General features: G+C 38.4%; 1 protein-coding gene across 1 annotated transcript; it reads right to left on the bottom strand.

The window, feature by feature from the left end:
• Positions 1-1,008: 1,008 nt before the first annotated feature.
• Positions 1,009-13,074, bottom strand: LOC101852249. The gene is made up of 4 exons (XM_005100022.3): positions 12,153-13,074; positions 9,776-9,859; positions 5,848-5,932; positions 1,009-3,760 (listed from the first exon to the last, which is right to left on the bottom strand). Exons 1-4 carry the CDS (start codon positions 12,277-12,279, stop codon positions 3,604-3,606), a joined length of 453 nt encoding a protein of 150 aa, XP_005100079.1. The 5' UTR covers positions 12,280-13,074; the 3' UTR covers positions 1,009-3,603.
• Between the last annotated feature and the right edge of the window lie 561 nt (positions 13,075-13,635).

Raw genomic sequence — 13,635 nt, 5'->3', positions numbered from 1 at the left:
AAACCAAAATAAGGGCAGGGGGGGAGGGAGAATCCTTCGAATTTCTTCATTTAAGCTAGGTTTTCCATTTAGAGAGGTCGTTCATTTATATAGGGTTGACTGTTGACAGTATAGGGTTGAGAATGCCACGCTTGAACTTGATGCAAAAGTTTTTTCTCATCTGCCTCTTTCAGTTACTGCAATTTGAGCTGCAGGCTGTGCGCATTGTGCTTTCTCTTTGATACTGCCAGCTTGCTTAATCTGCGAAAACAGTCGCACAGAACTCACGAAAGAGTAGAAAGAAAGAAGTGAGAAAGAAAGCCCAATGCCAGTGACATCATGACACTGACCAAGTGTCCTCATATAATCATGTGCAGTGCCTATGTCAACTTGCTTCACAGAGACAAAAATCCATGACCAACATAAGGTGCTGGGACAGGTTCAAATTTGCTATCATGTTTATATGCAGGTTGACCTATTGATCATGTGTGTGATACACATAGGCAAACGGTACATAGGCGATGCCCCCCTCTGGTCCGCAATTGACACACATGCTTTCTTGTGTCTCCTTCATCTGTTTCATTGTCTTGAAGCACATAAGTCTAGACGATTTGATTTACCGGTACTTGAGAGTTGTTAGTGGAAATACAGATGACATAACCTTCAAAATTCTTTTCAGTTTAGGAATGGGAGCATTTCAGCTAATCCATAGTTTTTCTTTCATAGGAAAAGAAGCAAAATCTGGGATTATTATATTCTTTCGATTTACCACTGTTTCAGATAACAGGGGTTGGTTTAAATGGATTCCACTATTCTTTCAGTCAATCCTGCTTTAATGGCCATCTGTACATGATGGCCACTTCCCACTCCCCCTACCCTTGTCTTTCTTCGATTTCATAAAGACTCAGTTCTAGTCATCCGCCTACTATCTAAGACAACCACTTTTCACATGGACAATGGGTGGCCATCTTAGACAATTTCAACACATCATGTAGATCTACCAGGAAAGAAAGTTTGTCAACAGCTACATTATGTACTGAAACTTCTTGTGTGTTTTATTTTACTATGAGAGGTCACAGGAGCTTCACAGAATCCAACGTGGCAACCAAATTATTTTGAGTAACATCCACAGACATGAAGATCCATAACTGTTGCCAATAAAACAATTTCTTTTCTGACTTTTCTTTTTTTAAACTTTTGACAGATTTTGATTCCTTGCGGTCAGCAAAGGACTTTAACATTCAAAACAAAAAATTCAGGAATACCGGTGCTAAATTAAAAAATTATGAGATAATAATGAATTAAATAAATATTTTAACCAAAGGAAAAAAAAATACTTGGTTCTTTCTTTCCTCACTGGCAGCACATCCATAGGCTGAATTCATGATGATGCCAGCTCAAGCAATCTCTCCTGTTACAATAAACCATTACAACATTTTCTACACCTGTTGACCCTAACCCTGCCTACAGCTACTGAACTTAACCCTTACTCTTGACCTATTGAACTTAACAACAATCTTACCAAAGAGGGTTTTTAGATCTTTTCTTCAAAAACTGTCAATAAATTATATTTATGACATATGTAATGACGTATATATATATATATATATATACACTTATCAAAATACAAACACTTTAAAGATCACATTGTGGGATCATACTGTAACATCATAATGTATCTATCCCAAGTGTCCACACTCTCTCTTTCCAAGTATTCAGAAATCTAGAAACAGGTGATATGTGTGTAGACTGTAGAGTATGAGAAGAGAGAGTCTGTGAGTGTAGAGAATCCAACATTGTCATGGCTGTACACAAATCTTTCTCCCCAGAGACGTGAGGCACTTTTTGTGACATTGCTCTGAAAACGGATCATACACCCAGGACCGAGATCTTCCATTTAGAGAAACAGATCTTGGTGGGGGGAAAAGCAGAGACTCAAACATACTCTAACAACATACATAATGAACACAAATACTACAAATGCCATTCCTTTATACACACTGTTAAAACAAATTTATAGACCTGTTTTGGGTGGGGGAGAGAAAGCCTTTCTGAATTCAAACTTGTACAGAGTGGACTATGTGTCTTTGAAATCTCTCCGACAAGTTTCCTTACAAAAATGAGGCTCACATTGGAGAGAGGACCTTCACAAAACAACAAATCATTCTGACAAAATATCTAGGCTGACTCCAGCTGATACCTTCCAAATATGTAATTTTATGACAACACAATAACATACTTTTCAGTTGTTATGACTATACTAGCAAATGCCATGGTGAACAAAAAAATCTAAAAGCTGAGACATAAGTCCCTAACTGGCCAGAAAGTTGAGAAAGGATAAACATTTAACAAATTGGTGAGGTTAATCAATTGAAGACCTTTTTCATGCGAAAAAAATATTGAAATTTTTATAATCTGTATTCCCAACCTGGTAAATAGATTCAAAGGCAAATAATCTGAGCACATAAAAAAAAGTGAATGCCTTTGTTGTACCAGAAATAACCAATGCAAACAGCAGGTGTTCAATACGATTCACAGCCCAGGAGATACAGCAGTCTCCAAAATTGTCTTTGGAAATTTTGAACAAAATCTTCAAAAACCTTAATTTCCATTTAAAATCAAAGACAAAAAACTTTTCAGTTCAAATAAGTATGCACCTTGTGAGTGAAAATTACAGCACACACGCACACTAGGAAAAACAATTATGTGCAAACGAATTTTTTAAAAACAATTTCTTCTTTAAAAGCACTGAAAAGTGGTAAAGTATGGCAAGCCGATGTCATTATTTCAAAGTACATTTTTCCAGAATTAGAAACAATTAAGTTAAAGATCACAATTTAATAGGTGTGGGCCTACCTCACATTTAATAAAAATACACATTTTTTCTCATATGACAGCAAAATTCATGGACACAACATAACATACTTCATGGACATAAGACAACATAATTCATGGACATACAATAGCACGACTGATGAACACACTAGGACAATGACAACATTCACATATCAAAGTGAACTTCAACAAGAGAATAAAAACTGACAACACCACCACTCAGTAGTCATTTATATTTTCATACAAAATGGAAGTATGAAAATGATCTCAATCAGAAGATCATTTGGACTAGAATTTCCTTTTCCCATAGTCAAACACGACTTTTACCACTTGAGTATTAAAACTTTGCATCCTTTCACAGAACTTCTCTTTTAAAAAAAAAATTAAAGAAGGATAAAAATTTACAAAAGCATCCAAATTCTCTTTGTATTTCAGCTTCAGTTGAGCTTAGAACAAATGCCAATGTGACACACCAGTGGGTTTTAAAAAACAATAACTTTTTTTCTTTAAAACTATGGCTAGATGTTAGACTCAAAAGAAACTAAATAAGAATCAAAAAGTTCTTCTTGTAAAACCATTCATCTACAAATAGTTACACTCTTACTTACTCTTTAAAGATTAGTCAACTGAAAGGTTTATTAAAAAATCCACAAATGATCATAGATTGGTCATTAAAAGACCCTTTTCCCTCATAGTTAAAACACATGATGAAAATGGCGCTCCGCTGAATCGACACATTAACTCCTTGTGGAGCAGCCTTACTCCCCACAAACGATTTGGTCAGGCTCCTCAAGCATCTTCTGCTGACTGTAGTCTCTCGTGCTCCGGGCTGGCCGGTGGTTTTTCATCTACAGGAACGCTGACGGTCAGATCCTGGTATACACCGGCATTCCGAGCAGAGGACATCTGGATTTGCATCTTCTTCTCCTTGTCCATCATTCTGGACCTGAGGAAAGTCAAGACATGTATATTATTATTAAGAACAGAACGATTTTTCTTTGTTTTAGCTTTAGTAAGAGTTTTACGGTACTTGTAACACGGATAGGTCATATAAGTGTCAAAGATTAGAAGTTTTACTAGAGCTTTAGTTATAGTAAGAGTTTTACAACATTTGCAACTGTCATGTAAAGAAAAAAAGGGGAGAGATAAAGGATGATACATATTTGAAAGGTAGGAAAAAGCAAACCATACAAGAGCACCTGTGAACCACTCACATCAGGATGATGTTCCCCTCCCTTTTGCCATCCCATGTCTGACCTTAAGTGGAGAGCACCGACACAATAACTGTCATTTGGAACAGGGTAAACACAAGCAGAGGTAACAGATGCATAATGAAAATAAAGGAATTTTAATTGAAGATTCAGTGAAAGATTAAGAGTGTATCCTTCCTCCTGAGTTGATAAATCTAATCCTTGACACAAATTTGTCACTTCAAAGCATGGATTTTTAAAATTAACCAAACTAGACCCTGTGTCAACAAGCATGAAGAAGAAAAATGCTGGCCCACTATTAGCGAGGTGATGGCATTGTTTTATTACCAGTGTCAAAAGTATGCAAACAAGCTAACACACACTTTTCAAATTTCAGACCTTTCCCTTTCAAAATTTCCCTCGCCACTAACGAACAATATTATCATAGTACAGCGTCTCAAAAACCAGAGATTAACAAACAATATACACACAGTACAAAGTGACAGATACCAGGAACATAAACTTACAGTACATGGTGTGCTTACTGAACTTAATCTAACTGTACCCAATACACGTTAATATAACTTAACTTTACTGTAGGCTACTATGCCTGAAACACTTTTACCCTCTTAAGGAGAATATGCTCAGAGCCAGTTTTCAGTTTCAGTAGTTTTTATGCACTGCTTTTTCATCTTTTTGATGTTCCCAGTAACATAGTGATAATAGGATTTTTGTCAATTCCATAATCAATTTTGGATTCTGTAACCTATTAAAAGGTGCAATATTATAACCTACAAAGAACACTCTGGAACAAAATGTTCTTACCCAAGAAAGTGCAAATTTATTATACAGCCTGATCTGTGTCATGACAAGACGGATTTTTGCTATTTATCATAAGACTTCCAAAAGGACAGGATTTCCACATCTATAGTTTTACAGAACAAAAGCAATAAATTTTGTCTATTGTCTTTTTTTCTCAAAGTTTTTAAAATTTTTCAAGCTATAAGCCTCTGTCTATCCGGAGGCATTTATGCAAATATTACGTGCAAAAAAATTCCATAGGTGTGGCGTAGGGTTCAAACTTTTCAAGATGCAGTGTTCTTCATATAGCATGCCATGGAGAAAACTCAATTTTGAGAACAGCGGAAAAAAAAGTTCCATGCACAAATTTAGCTTTTGCCATTTATAATGTTCCTTCATGTTTTGGTCCAGGGTTTCCAACCACACTTTTAGATATGAATGGCTTGCAGGTCAATGAATGGAGGAGACCACAATCATTCTAACAACACCACATATGAATCTGTCCCCACCGTTTTATGCATCCCGCATAATTTAGTAAAATTTGATTATTTTTTTGCATAATTTCTTATCATTTTCCTTTATCATTCTATGTTAAAATTAACAGAATCGCATAATTTCAAAATTTTTCTTGCATAAAACGACGGGGACAGATGAGTACTCTCGCTCTACACGAGAACTTGCTGTAAAGGCTCAAATTTTACTCATTTTCTGAATGCTTACAAAAGTTTTAAAAAACCACTGCATACCTTTGGATAATTTTTCTAGTCTTATAATCACTTTCAGGCAAAACAAATATTGAAAATGGATTCCTCATACAATATCTCATCAGAATTGATCCCCCCAAAAAATTTATGATATATTTTATCACTAGACCAGTAGGCCTGTATAGTATTTCATTTGGTGTCTTTCCCCAAGATTGTCATCATAAACTCACTGTCCCTGATAAATGTTCATGATACAATTTGATCTTATTGTACCTGATACTCTTTCATAGAAAACTTTAACTTACTGTTTCTGAAGCACTTAGACAACTTATACTTACTGCCTTCTCCTCTTGATTACAAACACAATCACGACAACAATGATGCAGGCCAGAACAGCAATTACAGATGCAGCCACTACACCAGCTGAAAAGAGGAAATTAACGGTTCAATGAATCACGGAATTTTCTCTCAGGAATAATACAGCACTATTTTGATCAAACAATGTTAGGTTGTTGTTGTTGTTGTTGTTATCGATCCAGCAACAGCTGGGCTCTCGCCCTTCTGTCAAATGCCATGTAGTGATAAGTGCAGGTTTGCTGCAGTTGCTGTAATGTTCCATAGAGTGTGTTGTCAATGTTAGGTCTCGGAGGGAGAAGGGTAGCTCTGATGTCATTTAGGGCTGTACAGTGGAACAGGTGATGATCCACAGTCTCATATGCATAGTCACACAAGGGACACATTGGGGGAAGTTCCGGGTTTATTCTGTTCCGGTGGAAGTTGAGCTGTATATGTTCTGTTCGTAGGCGGAAGATCGTGGTCTGTTTCTTTCTCTGAAGGCGGTTGATATTGTCATTCCTTTTTGTTGTGGTCTTGTGTTTGAAAACTGCTCTGCCTGTCTTTCCCAGGGCCCATCTGTTCATCCAATCTTGTTTGTTGTTGCTTTTGATGATTTGTTTTGCAGTGTTGTATGAAGTTGGAATGTTGGGTTGTTCCTGTCTAGATCCCCGTTTGGCAAGTGTGTCTGCTCTGTCATTTCCAGGTATGTCTGAGTGTCATTACTAGGTTGATGCCACAGAATGTTATCAGATGATGGGATCCAAACAGTATATGGGTCAAATCTTGGTTTAGGTGATGGTCATTTTCTATGGCTTGTAATACTGATAGTGAGTCAGAGAAAATCACAATACTCTGTGCTTTTCCAGGATGAGTGTCAAAAACTGTGCGGAGATGGTACAGTGCTGTTTCAATTGCCATCATTTCTGCATCGTAGTTGCTGCATTTCTCTCCACAGGCTGCAGAGATCTCATTGGAACTTCCATCTGGGTACTGTATGTGCCTTTGAATGCTGAGCCGTCCGTATAGACGTGTATCCAGTCATCTGAATAGCTGTCGATTGTTTGATGTGATGCAAGCATCAGCGTCACTGGGTCTGAAGATTTTGTGCTCTTGTCTTTGAGAGATGTTGTAATGATTGGCTTTTTTAAAGAAAGGTGGGGTGGGATGTTTTGGTTGACTCTTTTGGTTTCTTTTCTATTTTGTGGTAGATGGTGGCTCTCCATTAGTTCTGTGATGTGATGCATGATTGACTTTTGTTGAATTCGTTTCTTTGGTTTCCATGTTTCTACTAATTTCCTGTTTGGGTGGTTGGGGCACATTCTTTTAGTTCTTTCATGTAGCTCCAAAACTGCTTTATCTCTGCGGATTCCCAGGGGTTCAACATTTGCAAGGATTTCGCATGCGGCGGTAGGTGTGGATCTCATGCCGCCATTTATAAAACGAAGGGCATTGTTTTGGACCTTGTCAAGGGTGTTGCAAGTAGTTGTACTGCACATAGTGAGTAGGCTATTGCTGTATTCCAGGGAAGATCGGACATAACCCAGGTATAGAGCTCTCAGAGTTTGTTTGTCTGATCCCCATGAACTGCTTGCGAGTTTCTTTAAAAGTTGGAGTCTTTTTTTTTGCCTTGTTCCTTATGTTCTCCACTTGGCTTTTCATGGTTAGCCTATGGTCAAGTTTGACTCCTAGGTAAGTTGGATCATGTTCTTCTTTGGGGAGACTTTCATTTCCTATCTTTAGTTTGAGATTTTCTTTGGCTGCTTTATGGCTCTTCGTGAAGATGGTGTATACTGTTTTCGTGCAGTTTATTTTAAGTTTCCATTTCTGACAGTAATTATGGAGCCTCTTGAGGTCTTCATCTAATTTCCCTGCTCCTACTATCGTGCTGTGATGTGTCTGCCAGAGAGCAAGATCATCGGCATAAAGAGTCTTTTCTGATTTCAGCACGTTCGTTACATCATTAAAGAAGATCAGGAACAAAGTGCAACTCAGACAGGAACCTTGAGGTAGGCCTTCCTCGAGTACTTCTCTAGACGAGTGGGCATTGTTTACCTTGGTTTCAATGTTTCGATCCGACAGGAAGAACTTGATCCATTTGTAAAGTTTGCCATGTATCCCGAGGTCCATCAATTTCATGAGTAGGCTTTTTCTCCACACTCTGTCGTACGCCTGTTGGAGATCTACAAAGATGGCGACAGTGTGTTTACTCTCCTGAAATCCATCCTGGATGTTTTGACTCAGTTTAAAAAGTTGATCTTCTGTGTAACAATGTTAGGAAAAAACCCTTCAAATTATTAGACAAAATAAACAGATTGAGAGGGAAAAAAGTCAGCTTTATTCAAATAACAACAACATATTAATAACAATTAATTTATGTACTCTGATGATGCAGCAGACATATCAAAATGATATTGAAGGGGTTAAAAACACATCCGGTGCTTTCAATAAAAATCCCATTTCTGAGACCTCACAAATGGACAATCTCTACTCTCATCTTCCTACACATGACTAGAGAACCGATAGGAGAATATTTGCTCCGAGTGAAACAAATAAATTCTATAATAACTTGACATGTCCTTTTGACCCTCAAAGAAACTCCCAAGAACAAACAAAAGGTTCTTTGAAAGGAGTGTTCTTAAGGTGAATGCTGCATTGTGCTAAAGGCTCATTTTATTTTATTTAAGTAGAGGTTTAACTGCACTAGCAACTGCATAAGGTCATATGAGCGTCAAGAGGTGGATGTTAACAGAAAAGTCATTACAGTAGAGTTGGGTCAGACTCGCTAGATCAGCGTCCGCGAGTAACGAACTATTCGCTGGCACTACCCGCAAACGAGCAGACGGGTAACGAACCGTCCGCTTGCGAAGAGTAGTTTGCTACTTGCTACACATCGAACAGAGACAACAGTTCGTTTAGCGAGCGGGCGGGCGGGGAGCGAGTCCTTCTATTGTATACTAGTTACATCCTCCCTCCCCTCCCCCCCCCCGAAAATCACTTTCACTGAATTAGTCCATAGCAAAGCTGAGAACTAAGATAGCAGTTGGAGGTTGTTGAATGAAGCACAAAAACTCAACTTAAACTGGATTTAGCCAGGGCAAAGCTGAGAATTGAGACAGCCCAAAAACTCAACTTTATCTGAATTAGTTATAGCAAAACTGAGAACAAAGACAGCAGTGGGAAACTGTTGACGAGAGTTTCATGAAGGTGAAAAAAGCACACCTGACTAATTTTAAGGTAAATAAAGAATAAGAGATCTCGTCAGCCCAGACGATGGCTGTAGTGTAAGGCAAGCTTGTAAAAATCTGAAACGCTAGAAAAAGCTAAATAAAGGTTCAGTTCTTGTTATGACTTTTTAAAAAATAAAGAAAACAACATCATTGAAAGACAGCACGGAGTGCCTGGGATACAGGTGTAGTGAGGGGGGGGACCGCATTACAGTCAAAATTGCCCATGATGGCCACCCATTATAGAGGAGAAAAGTGGTTATCATAGACAGGTGGATGAATTGGACATTGTCATTACAATATATCTGTCACAACGCAGTGGAATCAGGCGCTTGTCAATTTTTGTGCATATGGAGTTATTGTTATCATCTGAAAGCTGATTTATTTGGCTTTCTTTAGACAGTGAAATAAATATCCATCTATCTTGAATAGAATTCAAGACTTTTTTGTGTGTTTTTGGTAAGTGTTTTACAGCGTTCGCAACTGCAGTCATGCGCGTGGGACACATTTAAACATTTTCAGTTGGTAGGAAATGTTTGAATTTTGCCCGGGTGGCGGCCGAAGCCTAACCTGATTTTACCTCGCTGCCTCACATATAGAAAAAAAGCAGGTTCAACTTTATATGACATTTTATCTCACCATATGTAAAGATTATAATACAAAAAGTGACAATAAATCATCTCTGTGACGAAGGAGAATTACTAACCTGTGTTGGCAGTACTTTTGTCATCTCCCATGTCTCCGGTTGTAGTGTTTACCGTAGTCGTTGATAAGCTCAGATCTTCTGTAACTAAAGACCAAAAAATAGAAGAAAAAAAATTCTGAGAAACAAAGAAGGGAAAAATAAAAATTAACAATAGCACAACATATATGCTCAAGACAACCAACCCTTATTTTTACATATAGCACAGATCAGTTTCTTTTTGCATTTTTTACACCTGGAGACTTCAACAATACAATTTTTGAGTTTTCCTCAGCATGTCTACCAGTCCAAAGAATAACATGTTGACATCAGTTGCAATTTTCATGCCCCTTGTTTTGTGCTGAAAAATATAAAATACATATCTATACAATATTATGAACAACAGAAACCTGCCCCCTATGTGTACTTTTCATTCAGACTGTAAAGGGAGTAAACGTTCCATTGTTTCAGGTGATCAGTGGACTGACATCCTATGGAAGTACTTTAACTTTAAGGCCGTTCAAGAGACCAAGCAGTCTGCACCGCAGCTAAATGTCAGTGTATATTTGAGAAGGCAAGGGAATGACTGAAACTAGCGTTGCCAAGGATATTCACAGGCAAAAGAATTGCTCAGCTCACTCCTTAATTTAAAAAACCCAGTGCACGCACACAGCTATTGCTTGTCAGTTGGTACCTGCCAGATTTTAGTTCATAAAGGGGCAAAGCTAAAAGTACCATTTTTGGCATAAAACATTATTCCAAGACAAATCGACTCACTGCCTTTTGAAAAACAACCAGGCTTGATTTTGAAGGTCACTGTCAAATTTCAGTGAATTGTGCCCCAATGGCAATTTTTGGCTTGTACATCAGGAAAAATATTGCTCGTCCTGACTGATTCAATCGGCAGCGTGCACTTGTTGTGTATCAAAGTACTGTTTGCACCAGACACCTTGAAGAATATTCATCTCCGTTCGCATCCTTCCTTTAATATTTTCAATTATTTAAATTACTGAAGCGATTATTCACACCAGGTGTGCAAATAATTTATGATTTTATTCCCACCGGGTGTACGAATAATTTATAATTTTATTCGAACAAGGTGTGTGAATAAGAAATAAAAATTCTGTTCGCACAGTGTAGTTTAGGCTACTAAAACTGCACGAGATTGGCAAATGGCGCAAGACTACGCCTACCACCGTGTCATTTTCAACCCCCCCAAAATAACTTACCCAACTTTAGATCTAGTGCATGCATCGCAAACCATTCAACATCAATTCAGCATAGAAGCTGGAGCCAAATATTAAGAGTTATTTAGAGTTCACAGAGGCCTTGAACGAGTACGAAAGAACAATTTAACAAATTGTACCAAATTTGTGGTGACACAATCTATCAAAATTGGCCAAACTGACCCCTTAAGAGCAATTTTTGTCTACCAGTCGATATGACTCCAATGCAAGCAGGGGCAGCGCCTGCATGAAAGTTCATCCAGAGGGGAAAAACCAGTGCAAAATATTATGGCTGGCTCTATTTCTCGGCACGTTCGGGAAAATAAACTTGAACTCTATTTCTCCGAACGTTTGGGAAAATAAACTTGAACTCCATTTTTCCAAACGGTTTACGTTCTCGAGATTTGTTGATAATAAGCAAATGGAGAGGACTGTGTGTGTGTGTGTGTGTGTGTGTGTACACGCGCGCGAGTGTGTTGTAGTCTTAATAGTGGTGTGTGTGTGAGTGTTACATGTGTGTGTGAGTGTGGGGGGGTTGTGTGTGTATGTGTGTGTGTGTGAGAGTGCGTGTGTATGTGTGTGCTTGTGTGTGTAAGTTGTGAACGGGTTGGGGGGGGGGGGGGGGGGGGCGTGGAGGGATTCTTTTTTTTGCCTGAAGGATTTTAGTTTTTGCTGGGTGACTAAATGCAAAATAGGTTACTGCCAAGGTCGAGCAGTCTTGTTTTCTCGCAGTACCTTTCGAAGGTATTTTCAAATGAAGTATCGTCCGGGAACGTTGCCCAAACCACAACTGAAGTATCTGAACATTCAGACATTTAAAAATCTCTAAATCTAGAGCTAGCTCTAGAAATTGAATTTGATGCAAAAAATGCTTCTTCCCAGTTCTCGTAGAATGGCAGAATGAAAGGACGACGCCTAAATCTCGCAAATAACCCCAAAAATCTCGAGATCGGAAACCGTTCGGAGAAATAGAGTTCAACTTTTTTCCCCGAACGTTCGGAGAAATAGTCACTTTGAAAAATTATTACAAAGGATACAAACTAGACTAGATCTAATCTAATGTTTTAGTAGATTCTATTTTTACTTTCATCGGAGTATCTAGATCTGGGCCGGATCCCAGAAGAGAGTTGTTATCAAAACATGCTGAATTTAACCGTGGCTATGTGAAAGCTCACCTGTCTCAGTTGCAGACAAACCACTCATCAAGAGACTGATGGAAAAGCATATTTTGAAGGCCAGATTCACGCTACAATACACTGCATTTGCAGCCGGATCCATTATTGTTGGTAGCTTATTCATCATGAACTTGCTTCTTGCTATAATTCTTTCAAGAGTAAATGCTGAAGACCAAAGATGATAGCTACTGGCTTCCTCAGGCAGATATCTAGTTTCACGTCTCCGGCTAATCCTACTACTAGATCTAGTCAATGAAACTTGATGAAATAAATTTAAGTCTGAACTGTGAAATGCTTGATCCACACCTAGGTATGAGTTAGATTTTTTGTCTAGAGTCCTGAGACAAGTCTAACAAGTCAATTTATAACTTTAACTCTTCGGCACAGGTAGAAGAAATGGTCGAAGTTTAGTTAGTCACAATGTCCACTACAAATCTAGATTCTAGTTTCTAGAAGAAGTGCCACTCCTCGTCCTATTTCAACTTCGATCTACTGGCCTATTATTGCAGCGTAGCCCCTAGAAAGCACTTCTACTTGAGACATCTAGATCTAGAGGTTAACTGGTTCTTGATTTCGAGTCTTGACTGATGGATAAAGAGATCTAAAGAGCAACACACTTTCAGAAAATAATGTAAACAAATAATTCTCTGGTGAGTCAGTCACTCCGCCTTGGCTTGGCCTTCTCACACTCTCAGTCTCAGCTTGCCTCGGACGACTCAATCTTTCTCTTGTTTCAACACACAAAACAAAGACAATTTCAATTTCTTGGTCTCTGCCTCATATCCAAGAGTGAATAGCTGTCGCTTCAATTGGAAAAAAAACTGCGAAAAAATTATTGATCAGATCATTTCCGTGTTTCTTTGTAAAAATGTAGAGTTCCCTTTGTTGTCCGACTTTCTATGTGCGGAATTCCCAATAATGATTTCACTTCCGGTGCTGAGTACTTTATCTGTTTCGGTATCTTGTTAGTCTTGCTAATAATTTTCTTGTGTTCACTCTTGCGTACTCGTTCGTGTGTATATTTTAAAAAGACAGTTTCTGTTTACGTTCGATTTCTAAATACCCCTTGATTTTTTAAATTTCTGAATAAGCCTACAGGAAGTAAGCAACACATCTGGCCATCAATTTTTACCGCTGCTGCTTTTGCTGTTAACGCCCCCCTCCCCCCTTTTGTTTCCCCATCATTTCACCTTACAGCATTAACTCTGTTGCAAGGGATTAGGGATTTCTGATTAGACGACCACAATTCCTACATTTACATACATATAACGTGCATCTGCTCCAACCAAACCCTATCCTCCACACACTGCCTCCAAGTCCACCCATCAGATCAAGCCAACTTTGCCACATCATGGACACGAGCCTTGTTTATTCCCTTGGAGTAACTATAAATAGTTACTCTAAGTTTATCCCCCGCCCCCTCGCGCTTTTTCATTTTAAAGACCAAGAACCTTTGAATTATATTTATTTATCCCTCTTGATA

This window comes from Aplysia californica, unplaced genomic scaffold, assembly GCF_000002075.1.
Source record: "Aplysia californica isolate F4 #8 unplaced genomic scaffold, AplCal3.0 scaffold00233, whole genome shotgun sequence".
NCBI classification, from domain to species: Eukaryota; Metazoa; Mollusca; class Gastropoda; order Aplysiida; family Aplysiidae; genus Aplysia; species Aplysia californica.
The sequence above is the reverse complement of the archived record's forward strand: the minus strand, read 5'-3'. Positions and strand labels throughout refer to the sequence as shown.

Coding starts and splice junctions, on each gene's coding strand:
- LOC101852249 (XM_005100022.3), bottom strand. CDS start 12,279: ATGATGAATAAGCTACCAACAATAATGGATCCGGCTGCAAATGCAGTG. Junction 9,860..12,152: donor TTTGTCTGCAACTGAGACAG/GTGAGCTTTCAC, acceptor TTTGGTCTTTAG/TTACAGAAGATCTGAGCTTA. Junction 3,761..5,847: donor GTAATCAAGAGGAGAAGGCA/GTAAGTATAAGT, acceptor GACTTTCCTCAG/GTCCAGAATGATGGACAAGG.